At 33.7% G+C, this 24023-nt stretch overlaps 1 protein-coding gene and 1 pseudogene across 1 annotated transcript; one reads left to right on the top strand and one right to left on the bottom strand.

Annotated features, from left to right (window-relative positions):
• The first annotated feature begins 1117 nt into the window (after nt 1-1117).
• Nucleotides 1118-8786, top strand: LOC121218457 (linoleate 13S-lipoxygenase 3-1, chloroplastic-like; annotated as a pseudogene).
• A 1807-nt stretch (nt 8787-10593) lies between these two features.
• LOC107960209 (lipoxygenase 3, chloroplastic) lies at nt 10594-14615 on the bottom strand. The gene is made up of 7 exons (XM_016896504.2): nt 14164-14615; nt 13376-13882; nt 13023-13298; nt 12852-12937; nt 12649-12756; nt 11600-12165; nt 10594-11516 (listed from the first exon to the last, which is right to left on the bottom strand). The coding sequence occupies exons 1-7, from the start codon at nt 14522-14524 to the stop codon at nt 10760-10762; spliced, it is 2661 nt and encodes an 886-aa protein (XP_016751993.2). The 5' UTR covers nt 14525-14615; the 3' UTR covers nt 10594-10759.
• Nucleotides 14616-24023: the final 9408 nt, after the last annotated feature.

Here is a 24023-nt window from a genome sequence, read left to right on the forward strand (position 1 = left end):
ACCGACTAAAATATTAAATTTTTAAACATGGTAGCTCGTATGTCAATCTACATGTGCTTCATACTCTTTTTTTTTGAATTTTGATGAACTTTTTTATATTTTTAAATTTTTTATAATTTTTTAAATTATTTATTGACATGGCGTATAAGACAAATAGAGTCATGTCAACATGAAAATACACGTGGACTATCATACGGGTTGCTACACTTACATCGTTAAAAAATTAATATTTTTAGTCAGCATTTTGTTAAATAAAAGTGATTTGATTGATTTTTTTTAAAAGGTTAATAGTCAAATTTAGCTAAAAAGGAATAAGGACTAATTTGATAAAAATATAAACGTTAAAAGACTAAATCTAGAATTATTACATCATAAGTATCAAACTAAAAACATAACCTATTTCACACATATTTTTTATACGGTAAAACATATCTCTTTGTAACTTTATTATTCATAAAAACATATAAATATTAATATAAAATAAAGGGTAAATTACACTAGTAGTTATCTAATTATTAATATTTTTTTGTCATTCAACTATGAAAAGTTACAAAATGATCACCTAATTATTCAATTTTATTGTGACATCAAGGATTAATTTTTAAAGAATGAAAAAAGATAAAAAAATATTATATTGAATTTTTGATGTTTTCATTTTTTGTATATTTTCAATCAAATTTATTTTTTCAGCTTTTTATGTGAAAAAAAGAAGAAGCAAACCTGCAAAAAAAAAAAAGAGACCAAATTGCATAAAATGTAAATGTTGAAAGTTAGATTTTTTTTAGAATCAATATTAAATTGACACAATGAATAAATATTGAGGGTTAAAGTTGCTATTATATCAATTTTAAAAGCTCCTTAGCCTACTGATGACAAAAAAGACAAAGTTAAATAATTAAATGACTAAAAAATAATTTATTAATAGTTGGATGACTACTAATGTAATTTACCCTATAATAAATACCGCCTAAACAAAAACATGTGATTCACATTCAAGTATTTCAGTTTCCTGTTTGCTTATAAATTGGATAATTTTTTTTGAAGTTCCAATTCATAGTCACAAAGCAACTATTAATTATCATTTTTAAGCTTTGAATTTGATTTGCTTTTATCATCAATGGCGGCAACTAAGATCGAAACTTCGGGTCCCAAATCATTGTTTTCTAATGAATTTCTTTGCAATTCAACCTCGTTGATTTCAAGGAAGAGAAGAACAGTGAAAGTGAGGATGCCGGTGGCAGCGACAGCGGCTTTTACGGCGATTCAAATGGAGGCGAAGCTCATCGAGCTTGATTCCATCAAGGTTATCCCCGAAACTCCAGTGCAATTCGCGGTGTCGGGTCAGGTAAAGGTGGAATACGATGCGATGGAACAAATGAAGGAGTTGATGTTTAATTGGTGGGATTCTTCTAAAACCGCCGTCGATGCTCAGAGAGGAGTGTTTTTACAGCTTGTTAGCTCTGATATTGACCCAAGTAAGCATTCTATTCATGAATGCCATTGGTCGTGGCGATGAATGATTGTGACTTTTTTGGTTAAAACCTATCATAAGACCCTGTACGTTTTTAAAATTTAGAATTTAGTCCTTAAATTTTTATTTTTAAGAATTTAGTCCCTCTACCTATGGAATTGAATTTAACAAACACAAGTAGAGGGACTAAATGCCTGAAAATCAAAGAATAGGGACTTTTTGCGTAATTTATAATATTTTGTACGTTGAAAGCAAAATTGCTAATATGTTTTGAAATAAATGAAGGGACGGGGAAGGCGAAGGTAAGCAAAGAAGCCATATTAGATTGGTCCAGAGATCTACCCATAAACGTCGATAAATTCGTCACTCACGAGGTTCAGTTCCTCGTCGACGGGAACTTTGGGGTCCCCGGAGCTATCCTCGTCACCAACAAGAACTCAAAGGAGTTGTATTTGAAAAGCATCACCCTCGAAGGCTTCCTTCATTTTGGACTGCCAATCTTGGGTTCAACCGGAGAAGCTTCACCCAGAGAAAAGAATCTTCTTCACCAATAAAGCATATTTGCCAAATGAAACGCCAATGGGACTGAGAGAGTTGAGAGAGAAAGAATTAAGGGAAATGAGAGGGAATGGAGAGGGTGTTAGGGTTTTATCTGATAGAATTTATGATTACGATGTTTATAATGATTTGGGTAACCCTGATAAAGGCCTTGAATTTGCAAGGCCGGATTTGGGTGGTCAACGTCGACCTTATCCAAGACGATGCCGTACTGGCCGTTTTTCCACTAACTTAGGTGAGCTTCAATTTGTTTAGTTATTACTGTATGTACGAATATTATGTGAACGTAGGCAATTAATATATCGATGGAAACGGCACAGATCCCAAGTCTGAGTCTCCGGAGAACGAAATGATGCCGATGTACGTACCGAGAGACGAAGCATTCAGCGACGGGAAAAGACGAACAGTGGATGCCGAAAGTCGGAAAGGGATGATGAAAAATCTTCTTCCTTTCTTTAAACATTCAATTGAGGGTGACCCAATCAATTCCTTTGCCGATATCAATAATCTCTACAAAGAATCTCGAAACCGTTCAAAATTTCCAGTTGAATCCACGGCCGACGCTTTCAAATTCGACCCTCCTAATATCGTCTCCAGTAAGTTCCTTGTCCTTTAAATTCAGAAAAATATATTGAAATGAAAAATAATGTAATTTATGAGAAAAAAAATTGCAGGGGAGGCTTCATGTTGTTTACGAGACGATGAATTTGGTCGATTCACACTCGCCGACATGAATCCGATAAGCATTGAAAGGCTCAAGGTACTTATGTCACGGGGCTAGACCTTTCGTCTCGCAATCCGTGCGGCCTTAGGCGATCCGTTCGTCCAAACTCGCCCAAGTCAGCCTTAACTCCCAAAATAGAGGATTCTTGTAGAACTCCTCCAAGGCACCAATTTGTATAGCGGAAGCGTTTGTGCCAAAAGAAGCCACAAGAGAACAACAGAAATCTAAAGAAAGAAAGCACACAAAGTGTTTAAGTAAATGCTCAAGAATTCTATTACTCTTAAGAATTCAAGTTACAATGGATGCTGAAACAATTCAGGAGTGAGTACAAATGAGGGGGAGGCTCTCTATTTATAGTTGAGCTCCCCCAAAACCGACGGTTAATATACAAATACATCGACGGACGAGATTAACCATATCCCTTTATTTTAGGGATTTACAAGATATGCCATATCAAATCTAATCTAATCTTTACAAGATATGATTCTTTCTATCTTCTAAGATTAGTTACCATATTAGCCTAAGTTGTCATCTCTTCGCTATCGGGCCAACCAGGCTTCAATCTGACAGGCTTCTCCAATATCTCATTGAATCAGGCCAGTTCTCGTGGGCCAAATGATCCTCATCTGAGCAATAGACCTCCATTGGATGTATTTGGTACGATGGTCACGGGCTTTGAACTGCGGCCCGTGACATTCTCCCCCACCCATTCTCGCAACGCCCTCGTTGCGACTTCTGAATGGCACTAACTTGATTCGTCTCGATCTCGTCTCGACGCCTTAGCCTTTCCCTTTATTTGGGACTTTTGCCTCGGCTTTCGTCGCTTCTTAACTCGAGCTGCCCTACTTGTTGCATTTACTCTGGTCAACTGTCCCACATGCATCGCTTCCTTTTCATTGAAGTCTGATGCACCACCCACCTTTCCCATAGGTGGAAGCCTTGTCGATGACTCGGCCAACTCTGACGCTTCACTCAACTTGAGCCTCATTGGTCCCAGCTTCCCTATTTTTATCGCAACTTTCTCTACTAATTTCGATGACAAACTCACATCTTCCTTGAGTGGAAGCCCCTCCGACGACTCACCAAGCTCAGACGTTGCCTTTCCTTTGACTCCGGCTTGTTTTGGACAGTTTCGCAACTCATGCGGACCACGGCACAAGAAGCACTTCACTCGCTTCTTTTTACTCCTCTTTGCCTTCTTGGCTTCGGCTTTTCCCTTGCTCGAACCAAGCTTCTTGGGCTCCTTGTCTGCTCCCTCGTTCTCCTCGGTGACAGACTTCTTCGGACACTTCCGCAACCTATGCGGACCATGACACAAGAAGCACTCAACTGGCTTCTTCTCACTTTTGGCCTCCTTGGCTTCGACACCCCTTGCACTCGAACCAAGTACCAAGGCCTTACCTACCGGCTTCTCTTTAAGCGCGAATTTCTTTGGACACTTCTTCAACATATGTGGACCGTAGCAAAGAAAGCATTTCAGCTTGTCCCTTTTCCTCTTGGGTTTCTTCTTCCCAACTCGTGGTTTCCTATTACCACCATTGTCGCCGTTGCCATTGCCATCCATACTATCTTCCTTGTGATCCATTTCACATACGCCCTTTCCTTCGGACTTGGAAGACCCAAGCTTGTCTTTCCCTCGACCAAGCTTCACCATGGATTCAACTACCATCATGGCTTCCGACAGCTTTTGGACACCTCTTTGTTCCACCTCCTGTCTGACCCACGGCTTCAATCCCTTTTGAAAAGCAAGCAATGCTTCTTTATCGGTCATATTTGCAACTTGGAGCATGAGTTCCCTAAACTCTCGAACATACTCCCCCACTGTGCCTTGTTGCGTTATCCCTTGCAACTTTGCCGAAGCTTATTCCTCGGCAAACTCTGGGTAAAATTGTCCCTTCAATTCGCATTGGAACTCCTGCCACGTCCCAATCTCTCCTTGCCTTTTATCTGTGGTCCTACGTCGCCACCATAAAAGCGCAATGTTAGTAAGAAACATTGAAGCAGTATTTACCTTAACCGCATCATCCATGATGCCTTTGGCACGGAAGTAGTGCTCCATCCTCCACAAGAAATTGTCCACATCGCATGCAGACCTTGTCCCCGCAAACTCTTTCGGCTTTGGGACATCCTCATTACTGAGTGCTGCACTTGACCCTCCTTTCCCCACGGCTACTTGACACAAGGCCAGCTCTCCCTCGAGCTCCTCTATTCTTGTGCTCAAAGCCCTCGTCGTGGCAATTGTTTCCTCCTTCAAAGCCATCATCATGGCCTCGAGAGCATCATTCCTCTCTGTCAGCTTCTTCCTTTGGGAATCTAGCAACTCTTGCACGCTATCCCTTTGGGAAGTAAGACCCATGATCAAACAGTCCCTGGACTGCTCCCTCAAGTCATCAATGCTTTCCCCAAGCGCATTGTCTGACTCTTTGGCGTCCTCCATGGACTTCTCAAGTTTACCCATGCGTTCTTCAACAGCTGACAACATTTCCCTTAAAGACTTCCTCGCCCATCTTTGTTCAAACTCTTCTCTTGACATCCCAACAGTGCCTTCGAACCACTCGAATAACTTGGTTCAAAACTTGGCTCGGATACCACTTGTCACGGGGCTAGACCTTTCGTCTCGCAATCCGTGCGGCCTTAGGTGATCCGTTCGTCCAAACTCGCCCAAGTCAGCCTTAACTCCCAAAATAGAGGATTCTTTTAGAACTCCTCCAAGGCACCAATTTGTATAGCGGAAGCGTTTGTGCCAAAAGAAGCCACAAGAGAACAACAGAAAGCTAAAGAAAGAAAGCACACAAAGTGTTTGAGTAAATGCTCAAGAATTCTATTACTCTTAAGAATTCAAGTTACAATGGATGCTGAAACAATTCAGGAGTGAGTACAAATGAGGGGGAGGCTTTCTATTTATAGTTGAGCTCCCCCAAAACCGACGGTTAAGATACAAATACATCGACGGACGAGATTAACCATATCCCTTTATTTTAGGGATTTACAAGATATGCCATATCAAATCTAATCTAATCTTTACAAGATATGATTCTTTCTATCTTCTAAGATTAGTTACCATATTGGCCTAAGTTGCCATCTCTTCGCTATCGGGCCAACCAGGCTTCAATCTGACAGGCTTCTCCAATATCTCATTGAATCGGGCCAGTTCTTATGGGCCAAATGATCCCCATCTGAGCAATAGACCTCCATTGGATGTATTTGGTGCGATGGTCACGGGCTTTGAACTGCGGCCCGTGACACTTACATATACATACATAGATATATATACACTGGAAACTTTCGGAAATTCAACTCAGTGAGTTAATTTGGGGTTGTTTTGGTGTATATATATATAATCAGGTATTTCCACCTGTAAGCAAATTGGATCCCTCCATTTATGGTCCAACTCAGTCAGCTTTGAGAGAAGAACATCTTATCTCTCATCTTGATGGCATGTCCGTGCAACAGGTAAGAAAAAAAGCTACGGCATTGACTGTCTTGTTTGATTTTGCGAGTTGGCCTACGTTGATAGCAACTTTACTATCACTACGTACGTAACGTTTGGTTAAATTGCATTTTACTTTTTTTTCCTATAAAAAAAATAAATTAATCCCTATACAATATATTAAAAAAATAAATAGTCTTTTCTATTTATTTCTATACTTAAAAATTAATGTGGTTGACAGAAAAATCAGTCCATTACATTTGATGTGTCATGTGTATTTCATGCTGACGCATATAAACCGACTTTTAACAATAGAAATGGATAGAATTTATAACAGAGGGATTAATTTATTCTTTAATCTAACTTACAAGGACTAATTTGCTATTTTTTGAATAGAGAGGACAAAATACAATTTAACTCTTAATACAAAGTCTCCATAATACTTTTCCCTGACATTTTATCATTTATCTTAAAATGAATTTTGGTTAATTAAAACAATAAAAATGTATTTATTTTTATTTTCAATTTATTATATTCATATTTGAAAATATATATTAATATTTAAATGATTTTATAATTAAATTATCAATATTTAACCACTTAATGTATATATATATATTGAAGTGACTTAATGTATATTTTTATTTAGCTTTCTCGTGTATTTTTCATGGAACCAGAGAAAGGATTGTATGAAACTGTGATTCCACATCATGTTTATCTCTTTCTAATAAGAGAATGACAAATCAGATTTTTCCTCCTAACAATGCTAAAAATCAGAAAGAAAAATCTGATTTGTCATTCTCCTATTGAAAATGGATAATAATGACCTGGAATCACAATTTCATACAATCACTTCTCACATTCCTATCAATTCGAACGTTATTCTACCTTGTTTGTGAAGACACTTCAATTTTACATTCTATTATTATGGATTTTATATGTTTATTTTGTTTTGATTTTTGTTTTTTTGTTTTTGTTTTTTTGCAGGCAATTGAAAAGAAAAAATTGTTTACATTGGATTACCACGATGTGTTCCTTCCGTTTCTCAGCAGTATAAATGCTCATCCCAATCGAAAAGCTTATGCAACTCGGACTATTTTCTTGTTGACTCAGTTTGGTACTTTAAAGCCAATAGCTATTGAACTCAGCTTACCATCGATGAACCCTTTTAAGCCTTCAAAACAAGTGATTACACCTCCGGTGGATGCCACTTCTAACTGGCAATGGCAATTAGCTAAAGCCCATGTTTGCTCCAATGATTCCGGAGCTCATGAATTGATTCAACATTGGTTGCGAACTCATGCATGCATGGAACCATTTATCATAGCAGCACGACGACATTTAAGTGTAATGCATCCGATCCACAAGCTTCTTCATCCTCACATGCGATACACAATGGACATAAATGCCAGAGCTCGTGAACTTCTCATTAATGCTGATGGAATAATCGAGTCCTTCTTTTCCACTAAAGAATGTTCCATGGAGATTACTTCTCTTGCTTATAAAAACTGGCGTTTCGATATGGAATCCCTTCCTGCAGATCTTATTCGAAGGTATATACATATAGGGATTAATTTGCAATTATTATATATAAGATAAATATGAATGAGAGCTGAATTTTACTTTTGTAATGCAGAGGGATTCCAGAACAGGACCCAACTGAGCCGCATGGCATAAAATTACTTATAGAAGACTACCCATATGCTAACGATGGGTTACTTATATGGTCAGCCATTGAGAGACTGGTTAAGGATTACGTGAACCATTATTACCCGGATTCGAATGGTATCCGATCTGACTCGGAACTCAACACTTGGTATTATGAGTCCATCAACGTAGGCCACGCTGATCTCCGCCATGAGACCTGGTGGCCAAAGCTCTCAACACCGGACGATCTCGTCTCGATCTTAGCCACCCTCATTTGGATTTCTTCAGCAAAACACGCAGCTCTCAACTTCGGACAGTACCATTACGGCGGCTACGTCCCCGTACGCCCACCCTACATGCGGCGTCTGATCCCAAACGAGGACGACCCGGATTATTCAAATTTTGTTTCGGATCCAGAAGGGTATTTCTTGTCATCGTTGCCGAGCTTAAAAGAGATGACGTCTTTATTGTCAGTGCTCGATATGTTATCCACACATTCAGATGACGAAGAGTATTTAGGTGATCGAAAAGAGCTTTCAACATGGAGAGGGAACCCAGAGATTATTGAAGCTTTTTACAGGTTCTCAATGGAGATGAAGGCTATTGAGAAGGAGATTGATAGGCGAAATAGTGATCCAAAGCTTAGAAATAGATGTGGGGCTGGGGTTTCGCCTTATCAACTACTGGTGCCATTTTCGGGACCTGGAGTTTCTTGTAGAGGAGTGCCTAACAGCATTTCGATATGATCTGGATCTTGGGACTTCTTTGTAGAGAAATACAAATTAGCAATTTCTAGGGGCCAACCAATACGAAAGCAAAGCCTGAAGCTTTAATATAACTCTGATTAAATTTGGAGTTAAGTCGGGTTGGTGCAAAGTTTTTTAGAGTTATTTTCTTTATTTATGATATTCAAATTCGAGACTTTACTTAAAAGATATCGAATTTTTTATGATTCCATTTTACAAGAGTTAATACATGTAACGTAAAGTATTTTCTTTACTATAATTGTATCATATTTAAGGCTTAAATGAAAAAAGCTGTCTCAAAATTATATCGTATTTCCCACTTATGTACCTATACATAATTTTAGGGTCAAAAATGATTTTTAAACTATGGTTTTGTTACTGTTTTTATTCAACTATTTGCTCCTTAAAAAAATTCTTTAATCATACATTTTGTAGTGCATAGAATAAATTTTAATTTAATTTCTTTTTCTTTTTCTTCATTTTTATTCTCATCCCTCGGGTTTTGTTTTTGTTGTTGTAGTTAAGCAGTGCCCACTATTCTTGGCACTACACAATGCCACATAATATAATCTATTTTAGCACAATTATTGGACTGTAATTCTTGTTGATATATTAGATGTGTGATAGTTAATCTTCAACATTAATCCATTTGAAACAATATATCTTGAAAATTAAATTGAGACTAAGTAGAATACTGATCTCTAATATCTTCATATTATCATGGGCTTTATAGGGCATTATGTATTGAGAGTTTGTAACTGTGAGTGCATTGAGCTTGTAAACAAGTGTATTGCTTAGTTTATAACCTAAGTGTTCAGGGAGAAAACTTAGAGAAGAGAGATATAAATCTTTAGGTGTATAGGAGTATGGCATATGGCGTAAACAATTGCTGAACTTAACAAATACACGGTCAAATCTATCATATGCGGTTCAACACTTGAGTCAATTTATGCAAAAGCTCAAGAAATCCCACTTTGAAGCAGCACTTCGGGTTGTTCGGTGCATAAAGAAGAATCCGAGGCAATGGATTTTGTTGGCTGCGATAAATAAAACGCGGCTTGTTGCCTATTGTGATTCTAATTGGGCTGCATGTCCTATGTCTAGAAGAACAATCGTTGGGTTTTGTGTTAAACTTGAGGATTTGCTTGTTTCTTGGAAGTAGAAAAAGTAGAGTACAATCTCACATTCGTTAGTTGAAGCTAAGTATAGGAGTATGGCGTCGACAGTTGCTGAAATAGTATGGTTGAATGGCCTGTTAAAAGAAAAATGTTTTGTTAAGTTCGATTTAGCCTTGTTATTTTTTGACAGCCAAGAAGCACTTTAGATTGTAGCAAATCTTGTGTTCCATCAACGGACTAAACACATGTTGAAATCGATTGCCATTTTGTAAGAGAAAAAATACGAGATAGATTGATTCAGATGCAACATGTGCGTACTAATGAGTAACTTGCAGATGTGATGACAAAAGCGCTTGGAGTCCAACAACATGGGCATTTGATATCCAAGTTGGGGGTTAAGGATTTTTATCACCCTCCAACTTGAGAGGGAGTGTTAAAAGATTAGCTGATAATTACTGGTTAATTAGTGATTTAGCTTGTAATCTAACTAAAAATTGTTAATTGGTTAGTCAAACCGTGAATGTAATTTAAAATATACTTGTTTTTCATTTAATGGAAGTTATTATTCTTTTCTCTTTTTCATGCTCTAGCTGTCACATTTGCTCTTCTACTTTGTTTCTCTTGTATTCATCAACAGCGTGTCACAGGTTGACAATGGTCATCGGTGTTTCTCAACGGGGCTAATAATCTCTCAACTTGCAATTAATGGTGGGTTTGGATGGGCGACTGGGTGCGGTGCGTTTAGCTTACTTTTTGTCTCACGTTACAGTATCGCTACAGTATCTAATCTCACTGTCATCGTTGTTTTTACACTAACCGTAAGTAAACGCACCGCCCATTCAAACTCACCCTAAGTATAAATTTATTTTTTAGTAGAATATATTTTATTGGATTCCCACTTAGCATAAATTTTTAAAAACCATTATTAAATAATTATATGATATACAGTTTCATTTTTTACATTTATAGATAAGCACAAAACTGGAATACTAAGCTATATTTCAACCTTAGCTGTTGTATTGGTTGGCTCCAAAAAAAAATTGAAGGTTTAGAATTTCACAATTTTCAAATGGAAATGCTGTTAGGCACTCCCCTGCAAGAAACTCCAGGTTCCGAAGCTGGCACCAGTAGTTGATAAGGTGAAACCCCAGCCCCACATCGATTTCTAAGCTTTGTATCGCTATTTCTCTTCTCAATCTCCTTCTCAATAGCCTTCATCTCCATCGAAAACCTGTAAAATGCTTCAATGATCTCTGGGGACCCTCTCCACGTTGAAAGCTCCTTCCGATCCCCTAAATACTCTTCATCTTCTGAATGTGTGGATAAAATTTCGAGTATTGACATCAAGAATGCCATCTCTCGTAAACTCGGCAACGATGACAAGAAATACCCTTCGGGATCAGAAATGAAACTTTGGTACTCTGGGTCATCCTCGTTCGGGATCAGCCGCCGCATGTATGAGGGGCGTACGGGGACATATCCGCCATAATGGTACTGTCCGAAGTTTAGAGCGGCATGTTTTGCCGATGAAATCCAGATGAGAGTTGTTAGAATCGAGACGAGATCCTTCGGTGTTGAGAGGTTGGGCCACCAGCTTTCATGGCGGAGATCGGCGTGGCCTACGTTAATGGACTCATAATACCAAGTGTTGAGTTCCGGGTCAGATTGGATACTATTTGAATCAGGATAGTAATAGTTGACGTAGTCCTTAACCAGTCTCTCAATGGCTGACCATATAAGTAACCCATCGTTGGCATATGGGTAGTCTTCTATAAGCAATTTTATGCCATGCGGCTCAGTTGGGTCCAGTTCTGCAACCCCTCTGTATTACAAAAGCAAAATTCAGCTCTCGTTCATATTTATCTTATATATAATAATAGCAAAGTAATCCCTATATGTATGCACCTTCGAATAAGATCTGCAGGAAGGGATTCCATGTCGAAGCGCCAGTTTTTGTAAGCAAAAGAAGTAATCTCCATGGAACACTCTTTAGTTGAAAAGAGGGACTCAATTATTCCACCGGCGCTAACGAGGAGCTCACGAGCCCTAGCATTTATGTCCATTGTATATCGCATGTGAGGATGAAGAAGCTTGAGAATCGGATGCATTGCACTTAAATGTCGGCGTGCAGCTATGATAAATGGTTCCATGCATGCATGAGTTCGCAACCAGTGTTGAATCAATTCATGAGCTCCAGAATCATTGGAGCAAACATGGGCCTTAGCTAATTGCCATTGCCAGCACGTAGTGGCATCAACGGGAGGCGTAATCACTTGTTTCGAAGGCTTAAAAGGGTTGGTAGACGGTAGGCTAAGTTCAATCGCTATTGGCTTCAAAGTTCCCATTTGAGTCAACAAGAAAATCGTTCGAGTTGCATAAGCTTTTCGATCGGGGTGAGCATTTATACTGTTGAGAAATGGAAGGAAAGCATCATGATAATCCAATGTAAACAGCTTTTTCCTTTCAATTGCCTGAAAAAAGAAAAAAAAAACATACTCATCAATTAATAAAATGTAAGAGCATATTTTTATATATGGAACTGCTATAATTATTTTTAAATTTGAAATCCAAGTGCCGTAACAAGCAAGGTACAACGATGTTGAATTGATAGGGACCTGTTAATGTTGTGATGTTGGTTTCGTCACAAATACATGTTAAAAATTGATTCATGTACATGAAAGAACAAATGTATTTATTTGGTTTTTCTTCAGTCACGTTTAATTTTTAATCATAGAAATAAATGAAAATTTTAATAGAAAATATAAATTTACTCTTTTAATATAATGCCTAGAAACTAATTTATTAGTTTTTTGAGAAAAAAAATAAAATGTAAATTAACTACTATTACAATGACCTATATGATATTTCGTACGTAGTGATAGTAAAGTTGCTATCAACGTAGGCCAACTCGCAAAATCAAACAAGACTGTCAATGTCGTTGCTTTTTCTCTTACCTTTTGTACGGACATGCCATCAAGATGAGAGATAAGATGTTCTTCTCTCAAAGCTGACTGAGTTGGACCATAAATGGAGGGATCCAATTTGCTTACAGGTGGAAATACCTGATCATATACATGCACCAAAACAACCCCAAATTAACTCACTGAGTTGAATTTCCCAAAGTTTTCAGTGTATATATATATGTATATGTAAATACCTTGAGCCTTTCAATGCTTATGGGATTCATGCCGGCGAGTGTGAATCGACCAAATTCATCGTCTCGTAAACAACACGAAGCATCCCCTGCAATGTTTTTTCTCGTAAATTACATTAATTTTAATTTCAATATATATTTATATATTTCTGAATTTAAAGGAAAAGAACTTACTGGAGACGATATTTGGAGGGTCGAATTTGAAAGCATCGGCCGTGGATTCAACTGGGAAATTCGAATGGTTTCGAGATTCTTTGTAGAGATTATTGATATCGGCAAAGGAATTGACTGAGTCACTATCAGTTGAATGTTTAAAGAAAGGGAAAAGATTATTCATCATCCCTTTCCAGCTTCCGGCATCCACTGATCGTTTTTTCTCTCCACCGAATGCTTCGTCTCTCGGTACGTACATCGGTGTCGTTTCGTTTACCGGAGACTCAGACTTGGGATCTGCGTCGTTTCCATCAAAGTTAATTAGCGTCCAACGTTCGTACAATAATGAAGAGCATCTTTAAATATAGCTTTACCTGATTTTGTGGAAGGACGACCAGTACGGCATCGTCTTGGATAAGGTCGACGTTGACCACCCAAAACCGGCCTTGCAAATTCAGGTCCTTTATCTGGATTTCCCAAATCATTATAAACATCATAATCATAGATTCTATCAGATAAAACCCTAACACCCTCTCCATTCCCTCTCAATTCCCTTAGTTCTTTCTCTCTCAACTCTCTCAGTCCCATTGGCGTTTCATTTGGCAAATATGCTTTATTGGTGAAGAAGATTCTTTTCTCCGGGTGAAGCTTCTCCGGTTGAACCCAAGATTGGCAGTCGAAATGAAGGAAGCCTTCGAGGGTGATGCTTTTCAAATACAACTCCTTTGAGTTCTTGTTGGTGACGAGGATAGCTCCGGGGACCCCAAAGCTCCCGTCGACGAGGAACTGAACCTCGTGAGTGACGAATTTATCGGCGTTTATGGGCAGATCTCTGGACCAATCTAATATGGCTTCTTTGCTGACCTTCGCCTTCCCCGTCCCTTCATTTATTTCAAGACATATTAGCAATTTTGCTTTTAACGTACAAAATATTATAAATTATGGAAAAAGTTAAATTGTAATATTCAAAAACTTGTAATTTAGTCCCTATATTTGTTTTTGTTAAATTCAATTCTATAGGTAGAGGGACTAAATTCTTAAAAATAAAAATTTAGGGACTAAATTCTAAATTTTAGAAACGTACTGGGACTTAGGTTGTAACCAAAAAAGTCACAATCATTAATCGCCATGACCAATGGCATTTCATGAATAGAATGCTTACTTGGGTCAATATCAGAGCTAACAAGCTGTAGAAACACTCCTCTCTGAGCATCAATGGTGGTTTTAGAAGAATCCCACCAATTAAACATCAACTCCTTCATTTGTTCCATCGCATCGTATTCCACCGTTACCTGACCGGAGACAGTGAATTGCACCGGAGTTTCGGGGATAACCTTGACGGAATCAAGCTCAATGAGCTTCGCCACAATTTGAACCGCCGTTAAAGCCGCTGTCGCGGCCACCGGCTTCCTCACTTCCACTGTTCTTGTCTTCCTTGAATTCAACAACGAGGTTGAATTGCAAAGAAATTCATTAGAAAACAAAGATTTCGGACCCGAAATTTCAATCTTAGTTCCCGCCATTGATGATAAAGCAATTCAAGTTCAAAAGCTAAAGAATATTTTCAGTTTAAGAAGAAATGGTTTCTCGTTGTCTGCGACTTCGAACGGAACTTAAAATGTTCAATCCTATTTATAGTCGAAGGGAACTGAAATTTTGAAGGTAAAATTCTATATGAAGTCCTCAGGCTATGCATTTTTTGTGGGTTTAGTCCCTCTATTATAATTTAATATTTTTTGCAATTAGTGTATTTTCATGTGTAAGGCCAATTTTTCGTTGATTTTTCTAAAAAAAATTGATGTAATATATTTTTTTAAACCATGTGATGAAATGATATTTATGGTTTACTATTTTTTTTTTTGTATATGTGAACAATTTTTTTTGGTAAATTACGAAAATAGTCATTTTTATTTGCCTCGAGTTACATTTTAGTTACTTATGTTTGAAACGTTACGTTTTAGTCACTTACGTTATCGTGTTGTAAGATTTTAGTCACTAAGTTGTTGCCATTAACAGTGTAACGCTAAGATGATGTGATACGTTAAATCATTATTTCAAACTAAAATTTAAGGTTAAATTATACAATTGCCCCTATATTTTTTTGTTTTGAGCAATTTAATTCTTTTCTTTTATGTTCTTTTAACTCTTTTTTTTCCATTCTCATATGCTTCTCTCTCTATTTTCCTCCCTTCTCCATTTCTTTTAACGTAGTTTTTCTATGTTTTCCATTTATTAAAAATAGTTTATATTTGGCTTTAACAAATAAAGAAATAAAAAGGAAAAAATAAATTATTCAAAAAAATAAAAGTATAAGGACTAGTTTTAAGAAAAGGAAAAAATAGAAAAATTATGTTAAAAGAAATGGAGAGTGGAGGAAAATAGGGGGAGAAGCAAAAGAGAATGAAAAATAAAGAAAAACAAAAGAAGTTAAAAAACATAAATAAAATAATTAAATTGCTCAAAACGAAAAAAAAATATAGGGACCAATTGTATAATTTAACCTAAAATTTTCGTTTAAAATGATGATTTAACATGTCACATCAGCTTAAGTAACTAAAACGTAACATTTCAAACATAAGTGTTTAAAATATGTAACCTGAAGCAAATAAACATGACTATTTTCGTAGTTTACCTTTTTTTTTAGGGGTTGTATTGCATTTTGTTCATTCTATTGAAAAATAGATAAATTAATCCTTGTACGTTAGATTAAAGAACAAATTAGTCATTTAAAAAAAATTCAATCCATTTCTACTATTAAAAACTGTTTCTTGCATATCAAAATAAGGTATACATGGCTCACCGTTCATCACAATCTGATTTTTCTATCAGCCACGCATGTTTTTAACAATAAAAATATATGAAATTTTTAACAGAATGAATCATTTTACTCTTTAATTTAATATACAAAGACTAACTTATCCAATTTTTTAGTAGAAAGAACATACGTTTTATAGGCTCACGCACAGTAACGAAGCCATAAAATTCTTTTTTGGGGGACGAAATTAGTAAAAATGTAATTTCATCATTTTAATAGCCTATATCTTTATAATTTTTAAAAGATTAAATCAAATTTTTATATTTTTAGTAAAGACAAAAGTACAATTTTACCATTACTAATTTAAAATTTATAAATTATAAAAAAAAAACTTAAAATAATTGCCATAGCCGACGCGGTCCAATTGAATTAATTTTTTGTCTTACCAACTAGCAACCATACCAATCAAATCTGAGTGACACATTTGGGACATTAAATTATCCACGTCAGAAAAACCACAAATAAAACGTTTTTTTACAAACAGACATGGAACATGGACTGCCTGGCTTCTTCCTCCCACCCCTGCCAAAGCTTTTAGAAATATCCTTTTAAAGAAAAATATTTTATAAATATTGGATAACCGGTGAGATTGTGTTCAGTGAAAAATAACGGGAAAAAGATTTTCCGGTTTCTCGTAATTTTAAAATTGAATAAATTGATTTTTCTCAAAAAAAAAATTTAAACTAAGAATAAAAGCATCACGAGCAATTTATAAATGAGTCAGGAAATTTTGTATAGTATATGATATCGAAGAATGCAATATCTTCTTCTTATATCCATTATCGAGAGTGTGTCAATGTGGATAAAATTGCACATATTGAAACTAGAATTTGTAACTCATGCACTCGATCCACAATAGATTTAGCGCCAGTGATGGTAAATTCAAAATATTTTAATGCTAAGAACTTTTATGTGCCTTTCTTCTTATTTTTTGTAAGAGTGCTTAAGTGCAATCCATATTTCCTTTGGTGTAGTCATGTTTCTGTAGAGGTCATAAAGACGACCTCCGAGAGAATTCAGTATTTCATGCATTTCATGCAATTTTTTTTAAAAAAATTATAAACATTTTATTTTTATTTTTATTTTTATTTTTATAAATTTCAAATTATTTATTGATGTGACATATAAGATAAATAGTGCTATGTTAGCCAGGAGCGAAGCCAGGAATTAAATTGTAATTTTTACGATAGTAAAAATGTAATTTTATCATTTGAATAGCCTATATCTTTATAATTTTTAAAGGATTAAATCAAAGTTTTATCATTTTAGGGGGTCAAATTATAATTTTATCTTTACTAATTTAAAATTTTAAAAATTTTAAAGGACCTAAATGGAAAATTTTCTATTTTTGAGTAGGCTAAGGTCCTGACAGCCCCCTAGCTACGCTCTTGATGTTAGTATGAAGTGCACGTGGACTATTACACAAGTTACCACGCCAACATCACTAAAAATTTAATGTTTCGGTTAGCATTTCTATTAACGGTAAAATTTGACTTTTTTCTTGAAGGGCCAAATGGACAAAAATATAAACTTTGATGGTTAAATTTATCATTATGCAAATATTTTTGACATTATCAGCAATATTTCAATAATTGAAGTATGTAATTATTGTTTCAATTATTGAAGTGAACAGGAAATTTAAAAATAATTTCTCTTCTTTGTCTCAGTGTTGACTTTTTTGCTTCCCAAATAGCCCCCAAAGTACACCAGTTTTTACCTCTCAAATTGAACAACTATAAATTTCTTTTTCTCAAATCCATCTATTATATCTTAACAACATATCTTTAAGATGATCATACACTCATTTTTACTTCTCAAATTGATGAATTATATTTCGACAACACATAGTTTTACGTGTTTTGGAAAAGAAAATACTCGTTTTTGCTTCTCAAATCAATTGACGATAAGTTTTTTCCCCCTCAAATAAATGGATTATATCTTGATAGCATATCTTCTACGTGAATTAAAAGATACACTCGTTTTTGCTTATCAATTTGTTCGACGGTAAGTTTTTTTCTCAAATTGATGGATTATATATCTTGACAACACATCAGGATTCAAAAGATACACTCGTTTTTACTTCTAAAATATTTTATTTTATTTTATTTTAAATATAAGATATTTACTTAAGACATATCTATCAATTCAAAAATTATTAGAAATATATAATTTTTAAAATTATTTTTCATACTATTTTTTTGAATAAATAAATTTTATCCATAAAAAAATATTACTGAAAATGCCCCTCGAATCAAACAAAAGATCACTTGTATTGTCTAGCACATGTTCTCTCTCTTTTTTACTCTTTTTTTCTCATATATATCTATATATATAATCATAACAACAATGGCAAAGCCAGAAATTTATTATTAGGGGTCAAAAATTTTTGAAAAAATTTGGAGGATAAAGTTAAAAAATTATTTAAAAAAGTTTAAATTAAATATCTCATAAGTAAAAGGGACTAAAATGAATATTATACCTCTTAACTAAAGGGAGCTAAGGTCATTGCTCACGCACTCTAACTATGCCCTTGCATAACAATGATTGATTGTTTCCATATGATCCTAGACTTAATTATTAGCGTACGACCTTGGATAACAATGATTAATTGCTTCTAGATGATTCTAGACTTAATTATTAGTGTAAACTCTAATAGAGGTAACCTAACTATGAGTTTTTTTTGTCACCCACAGCGGCTATGAGTTTTTTTTGTCACCCACAGAGGCGAATCTAGGGGGGGCTAGCGGGGGCCCTGACCCCTCCCTAAAATAGAAAATTGTTATTTAGGCCTTTTAAATTATTTTAAAATTTTAAATTAGTAAAGGTAAAATTACACTTTGGCCCCCCTAAAATTATAAAATTTTGATTTAATCTTTTAAAAATTATAAAGATATAGACTATAAAAAATTAAAATTTCATTCGACCTCCCTAAAAGTTTGTTCTTGCTTCACCCCTAGTCACCCAACTATGAAAAGTTACAAAATGGTCATTCAACTGTTTAATTTTATCTTTCTTTGGTTATCAGTTAGCCAACATGGAAAATGGAAACATCCAGAGATCCAAAAGACAATTGAATAGCTAAGTGATCATTTTGTAATTTTTCATAATTAGGTGACAAAAAAGAAAAGAAAAAAACTATAATTGAGTGATTATTAGTATAGTTTATCCTTTTTTATTAAATCCATCAATTATATGTTGCCAACATATCTTTAACATGATTTCAAAGATACATTTCTTTCTTTTTCTTTTTGTTTTTTTGGTGAATTACAATAAGGGGGCAAAGTCCTAACAGCAAAGCCACTAGCATGATTCGAACTCAAGTCACACCTCAGATAGTGAACACCTTGGTCATTAGGCCAACACACGGGGTTCAAGATACACTTGTCTTTACTTCACAAATCAATGGATATGACAACATGTTTTTTTTACGTGTTTTGAGAGAAATATTTGTTTCTTATCAAATCAATAGATTATATATCGACGCCACGTTTTTTTACATGTTTTGAAAGATACACTCATTTTTGTTTATCAAATTGACCGGTGATAACTTTTTTTTCTCAATTTGTTGGATTATATCTTTGCAGCACAACTTTAACAGAAATTGAAAGATATACTCATTTTTACATCTAAAATTGATCGATAATAAGTTTTTTTTTCTCAAATCGATTGATTATATCTTTTTTACTTCTCAAAGTCTTATATTTTCCCTTTCTAATTCCTTAATTCAATGAGGTTATGATATTTGTGGAGAGAAATTGTTATCAGAGCTTAAGGTTTTATGACTCTTTTTTTTAATTTCATGTCAAATATTATTCTTTAAAATTTTGTATCTCCAACACAGCCTCGTTCTATATACTTCAATTCAAAATTTCTACACCGTCATACTACATTAGCATCGTTATCTTTTCTATTAAAAAACAAGAAATTTGGCTCGAAATTAAACTTGTTAAAAGGCCAAAAATGCCCTTGAAAAATAGAATAAGGATTGAAATGTTTAAAGGTGTAAATGTTAAAAGCTTTTATTTTGTCATTATGCCATTCATTTAATTGTCTTTACAAATAACTAAGAGTTAATTGCACCAAACATCCTTAAACTATAAATCTCATTCTAAATTGGTTCATAAACTTTAAAACATATTCTAATTACATCTTCAAACTATTGGTGTTATATTAATAAGGTCATTTTTGTTGCTAAAATCATTAATTTAACCATTAAATGAGACGTCAGATCTATGTGACATAATTTAAAATGAAAAATTTAAAGAAAAATAAATATTGTAAAAATGGATGTAAAAATCTTGATTTTGAGGTTATCGAAGCTTTTACATAAATAATCTTTCACTCTTTCTCCCTCTTTTTTTTTATTTTAATTTACTTTGTTTTTAGTTTTTATTTTAAAAGTTACGGGGCAACATTTTACTTTTCTTTAAAATTTTCATTTTAAATTGTGTCATATAAGATTTTAGTGTCATTTAATGGTTAAATTAATGTTTCAATAATGGAAGGACCTGATTGATATAACATTGATAGTTTGGAGATGTAATTAGAAACATTTTGAAGTTTGGGGGCCAATTTAAAATGAAAGTCATAATTTGGGATGCTTGTTGCAATTAACTTATAATCTAATAATATATATTTGGCATAATGACTTATTTGGCCATCTAACTTTATAAAAAAAAAAAGAAGCTAACCCTCCATTTAATTTTTCGCCTCTTTGAACCATTGAACTTGTATTGTTTGTCAAATCACCTCAAAATAGATGGAAAAATCAATGCTTGTTCACTTTGTTGACATGGCTTCCACATGGCAGTCCATGTGTATGCCACATTAGTCATTAATTATTTTTTAAAAAATTAAAAAAATATTTTTATAATTTTAATAAGTTTTATTTTTTAAAAATAATTTTTATATTTTTTTAAATTTTAAAAATTAATTATTTACTAACATGGCATACACGTGGACTGCTACGTGAATGTTACATTAGTTAAGTGAACAAACATTAACTTTTCTATCCATTTTGGGATAATTTGATCAACAATGTAAATTCAAGAGTTCAAAGAGACAAAAAATTAAATGGAAGACTAAAATGATATTTTTATACAATTAGAAGTAATTATGCCTATATTCTTTCCAAGACGATGTTCTTATTGAACATTTTATCTTCTCATACTTACCCTTTTTTTATCATTATAAATTGCAATTTCAGGAAAAAAAAAACTCAAATTCAAAGTTCAAACCCTAGAGGCAATGTTTTAATAACTGGACCAATGGTTGAATTAGCCAAACCATCAGTTCCCAATTTGACCGCCCATAAAAATAATCAAATAATTAAAATTTTCATAAAAATAATAAAAAGTATTTAAATTATAAAACTAGTTCAATCTTCAATTTTTTTTCCTGCTTTTTATCGACTCGAACAATTTGCTCAATTTTGGTTCAAGTTCAACCCTGTGTTCGAAACAATATTCGAATCAATTTTCAACCCAACTGATAAAAATAAATTAGAACACTATCTAAATATGACATTGTTGGTAATGTCAAATATGAATCTCGAAAAACTTGATTGCATTATTAAAAAAACATTCACGTTTACACGTTGCATGTAAGGTGCTCATTGGTTGAGTTTGGGCCTGAGCCGAGCTCATGCAAGGTATCTAGATATGTTGACTTTTTGCTTCCCAAATAGTTGGACCCAAAGTACACTAGTTTTTGCCTCTCAAACTGAACAACTATAAATTTCTTTTTCTCAAATCGATCTATTATATCTTAACAACATATCTTTAAGATGATGATGCACTCATTTTACTTCTCAAATTGATGAATTATATTTCGACAACACATAGTTTTACGTGTTTTGGAAAAAAAATACTCGTTTTTGCTTCTGAAATCAATTGACGATAAGTTTTTCCCCCTCAAATAAATGGATTATATCTTGATAGCATATCTTATACGTGAATTAAAAGATACACTCGTTTTTGCTTATCAATTTGATCGACGGTAAGTTTTTTTCTCAAATTGATGGATTATATATCTTGAAAACAAGTCAGGATTCAAAAGATACACTCGTTTTTACTTCTAAAATATTATATTTTATTTTAAATATAAGATATTTACTTAAGACATATCTATCAATTCAAAAATTATTAGAAATATATAATTTTTAAAATTATTTTTCATACTTTTTTTTGAATAAATAAATTTTATCCATAAAAAAATATTACTGGAAATGCCCCTCGAATCAAACAAAAGATCACTTGTATTGTCTAGCACATGTTTTCTCTCTCTCTTTTACTCTTTTTTTTTCTCATATATATCTATATATATAATCATAACAACAGTGGCAAAGCCAGAAATTTATCATTAGGGGTCAAAATGTTTTGAAAAAAATTTGGAGGATAAAGTTAAAAAATTATTTAAAAAAGTTTAAATTAAATATCTCATAAGTAAAAGGGACTAAAATGAATATTATACCTCTTAACTTAGGGGAGCTAAGGTCATTGCTCGCGCACTCTAACTATGCCCTTGCATAACAATGATTGATTGTTTCCATATGATCCTAGACTTAATTATTAGTGTACGGCCTTGGATAACAATGATTAATTGCTTCTAGATGATCCTAGACTTAATTATTAGTGTAAACTCTAGTAGAGGTAACCTAACTATGAGTTTTTTTTGTCACCCACAGAGGCGAATCTAGGGGGGCTGGCAGGGGCCCCAACCCCCCTAAAATGGAAAATTTTTATTTAGGCATTTTAAAATATTTTAAAATGTTAAATTAGTAATGGTAGAATTACACTTTGGCCCCCCTAAAATTATAAAATTTTGATTTAATCCTTTAAAAATTATAAAGATATAGACTATAAAAAATTAAAATTTCATTCGACCCCCCTAAAAGTTTGTTCCTGCTTCACCCCTAGTCACCCAACTATGAAAAGTTACAAAATGGTCATTCAACTATTTAATTTGACAAACAATATAAATTCAAGAGTTTAAAGAAGCGAAAAATTAAATGGAAGACTAAAATGATATTTTTATAAAATTAGAAGTCATTATGCCTATATTCTTTCCAAGACGATGTTCTTATTGAACATTTTATCTTCTCATACTTTGTTTTCACAACAATATTAAACAATTAAAATTTTAAAAACACTTTTTCAAACACTTTTCGCAAGAAACCCTTTTTTTATCATTATAAATTGCATTTTCAAGAAAAAAAACAAACTGAAATTCAAATTCAAACTTTAGAGGCAATGTTTTAATAACTGGACCAATGGTTGAATTAGCCAAACCATCAGTTCCCAATTTGACCGCCCATAAAAATAATTAAATAATTAAAATTTTCATAAAAATAATAAAAAAAATATTTAAATTATAAAACTAGTTCAATCTTCAATTTTTTTCCTGCTTTTTATCGACTCGAACAATTTGCTCAATTTTGGTTCAAGTTCAACCCTGTGTCCGAAACAATATGCGAATCGATTTTCAACCCAACTGATAAAAATCAATTAGAACACTATCTAAATATGACGTTGTTGGTAATGTCAAATATGAATCTCGAAAAACTTGATTGCATTATTAAAAAAACCATTCACGTTTACACGTTGCATGTAAGGTGCTCATGGGTTGAGTTGGGCTTGAGCCGAGCTCATGCAAGGTATCTAGATCAATTTTTCAAAACCGAGCCCGACTTAAAAATGAGCTTATTTTGTTGCCTAAGCCCAACCCAATTTAAAAAAGGTAAACCCAAGCCCCACTAGACTCAGCCCAGCCCATCCCATATTTGAGTTTTTTTAGATTAATTTTTATTTAAAAGTAAATTTTTAAAAAATATAATACACTAAATGCACTAAAAATTATTAAGTTTTCTAATACATTAAAAAAGTATTTATATAAAAAATATTACTATAAATATAATAAATATTTTGTTGTATTAAATATAATTTTTATAATTTTATATTTTAAGTTGAGTAATATTTTTAAGTTTTGAATAATACATTTAATTGTTATTACACTAATAATTTAATATAAATATAAATATAAATATTAATATTAATATATATAAATTTTATTTAACATGTATAATTAATAAAATATTTTTTATAACTAGATATATTCGAATCAAAAAAATATTGCTGAATAAAAAACGCGGTTCATATATTACCCAATGTCTTCGTTTTCTGTACCATGAGGAGCTATAATGTGGATAG

Source organism: Gossypium hirsutum, chromosome D06, assembly GCF_007990345.1.
Source record: "Gossypium hirsutum isolate 1008001.06 chromosome D06, Gossypium_hirsutum_v2.1, whole genome shotgun sequence".
NCBI classification, from domain to species: domain Eukaryota; kingdom Viridiplantae; phylum Streptophyta; class Magnoliopsida; order Malvales; family Malvaceae; genus Gossypium; species Gossypium hirsutum.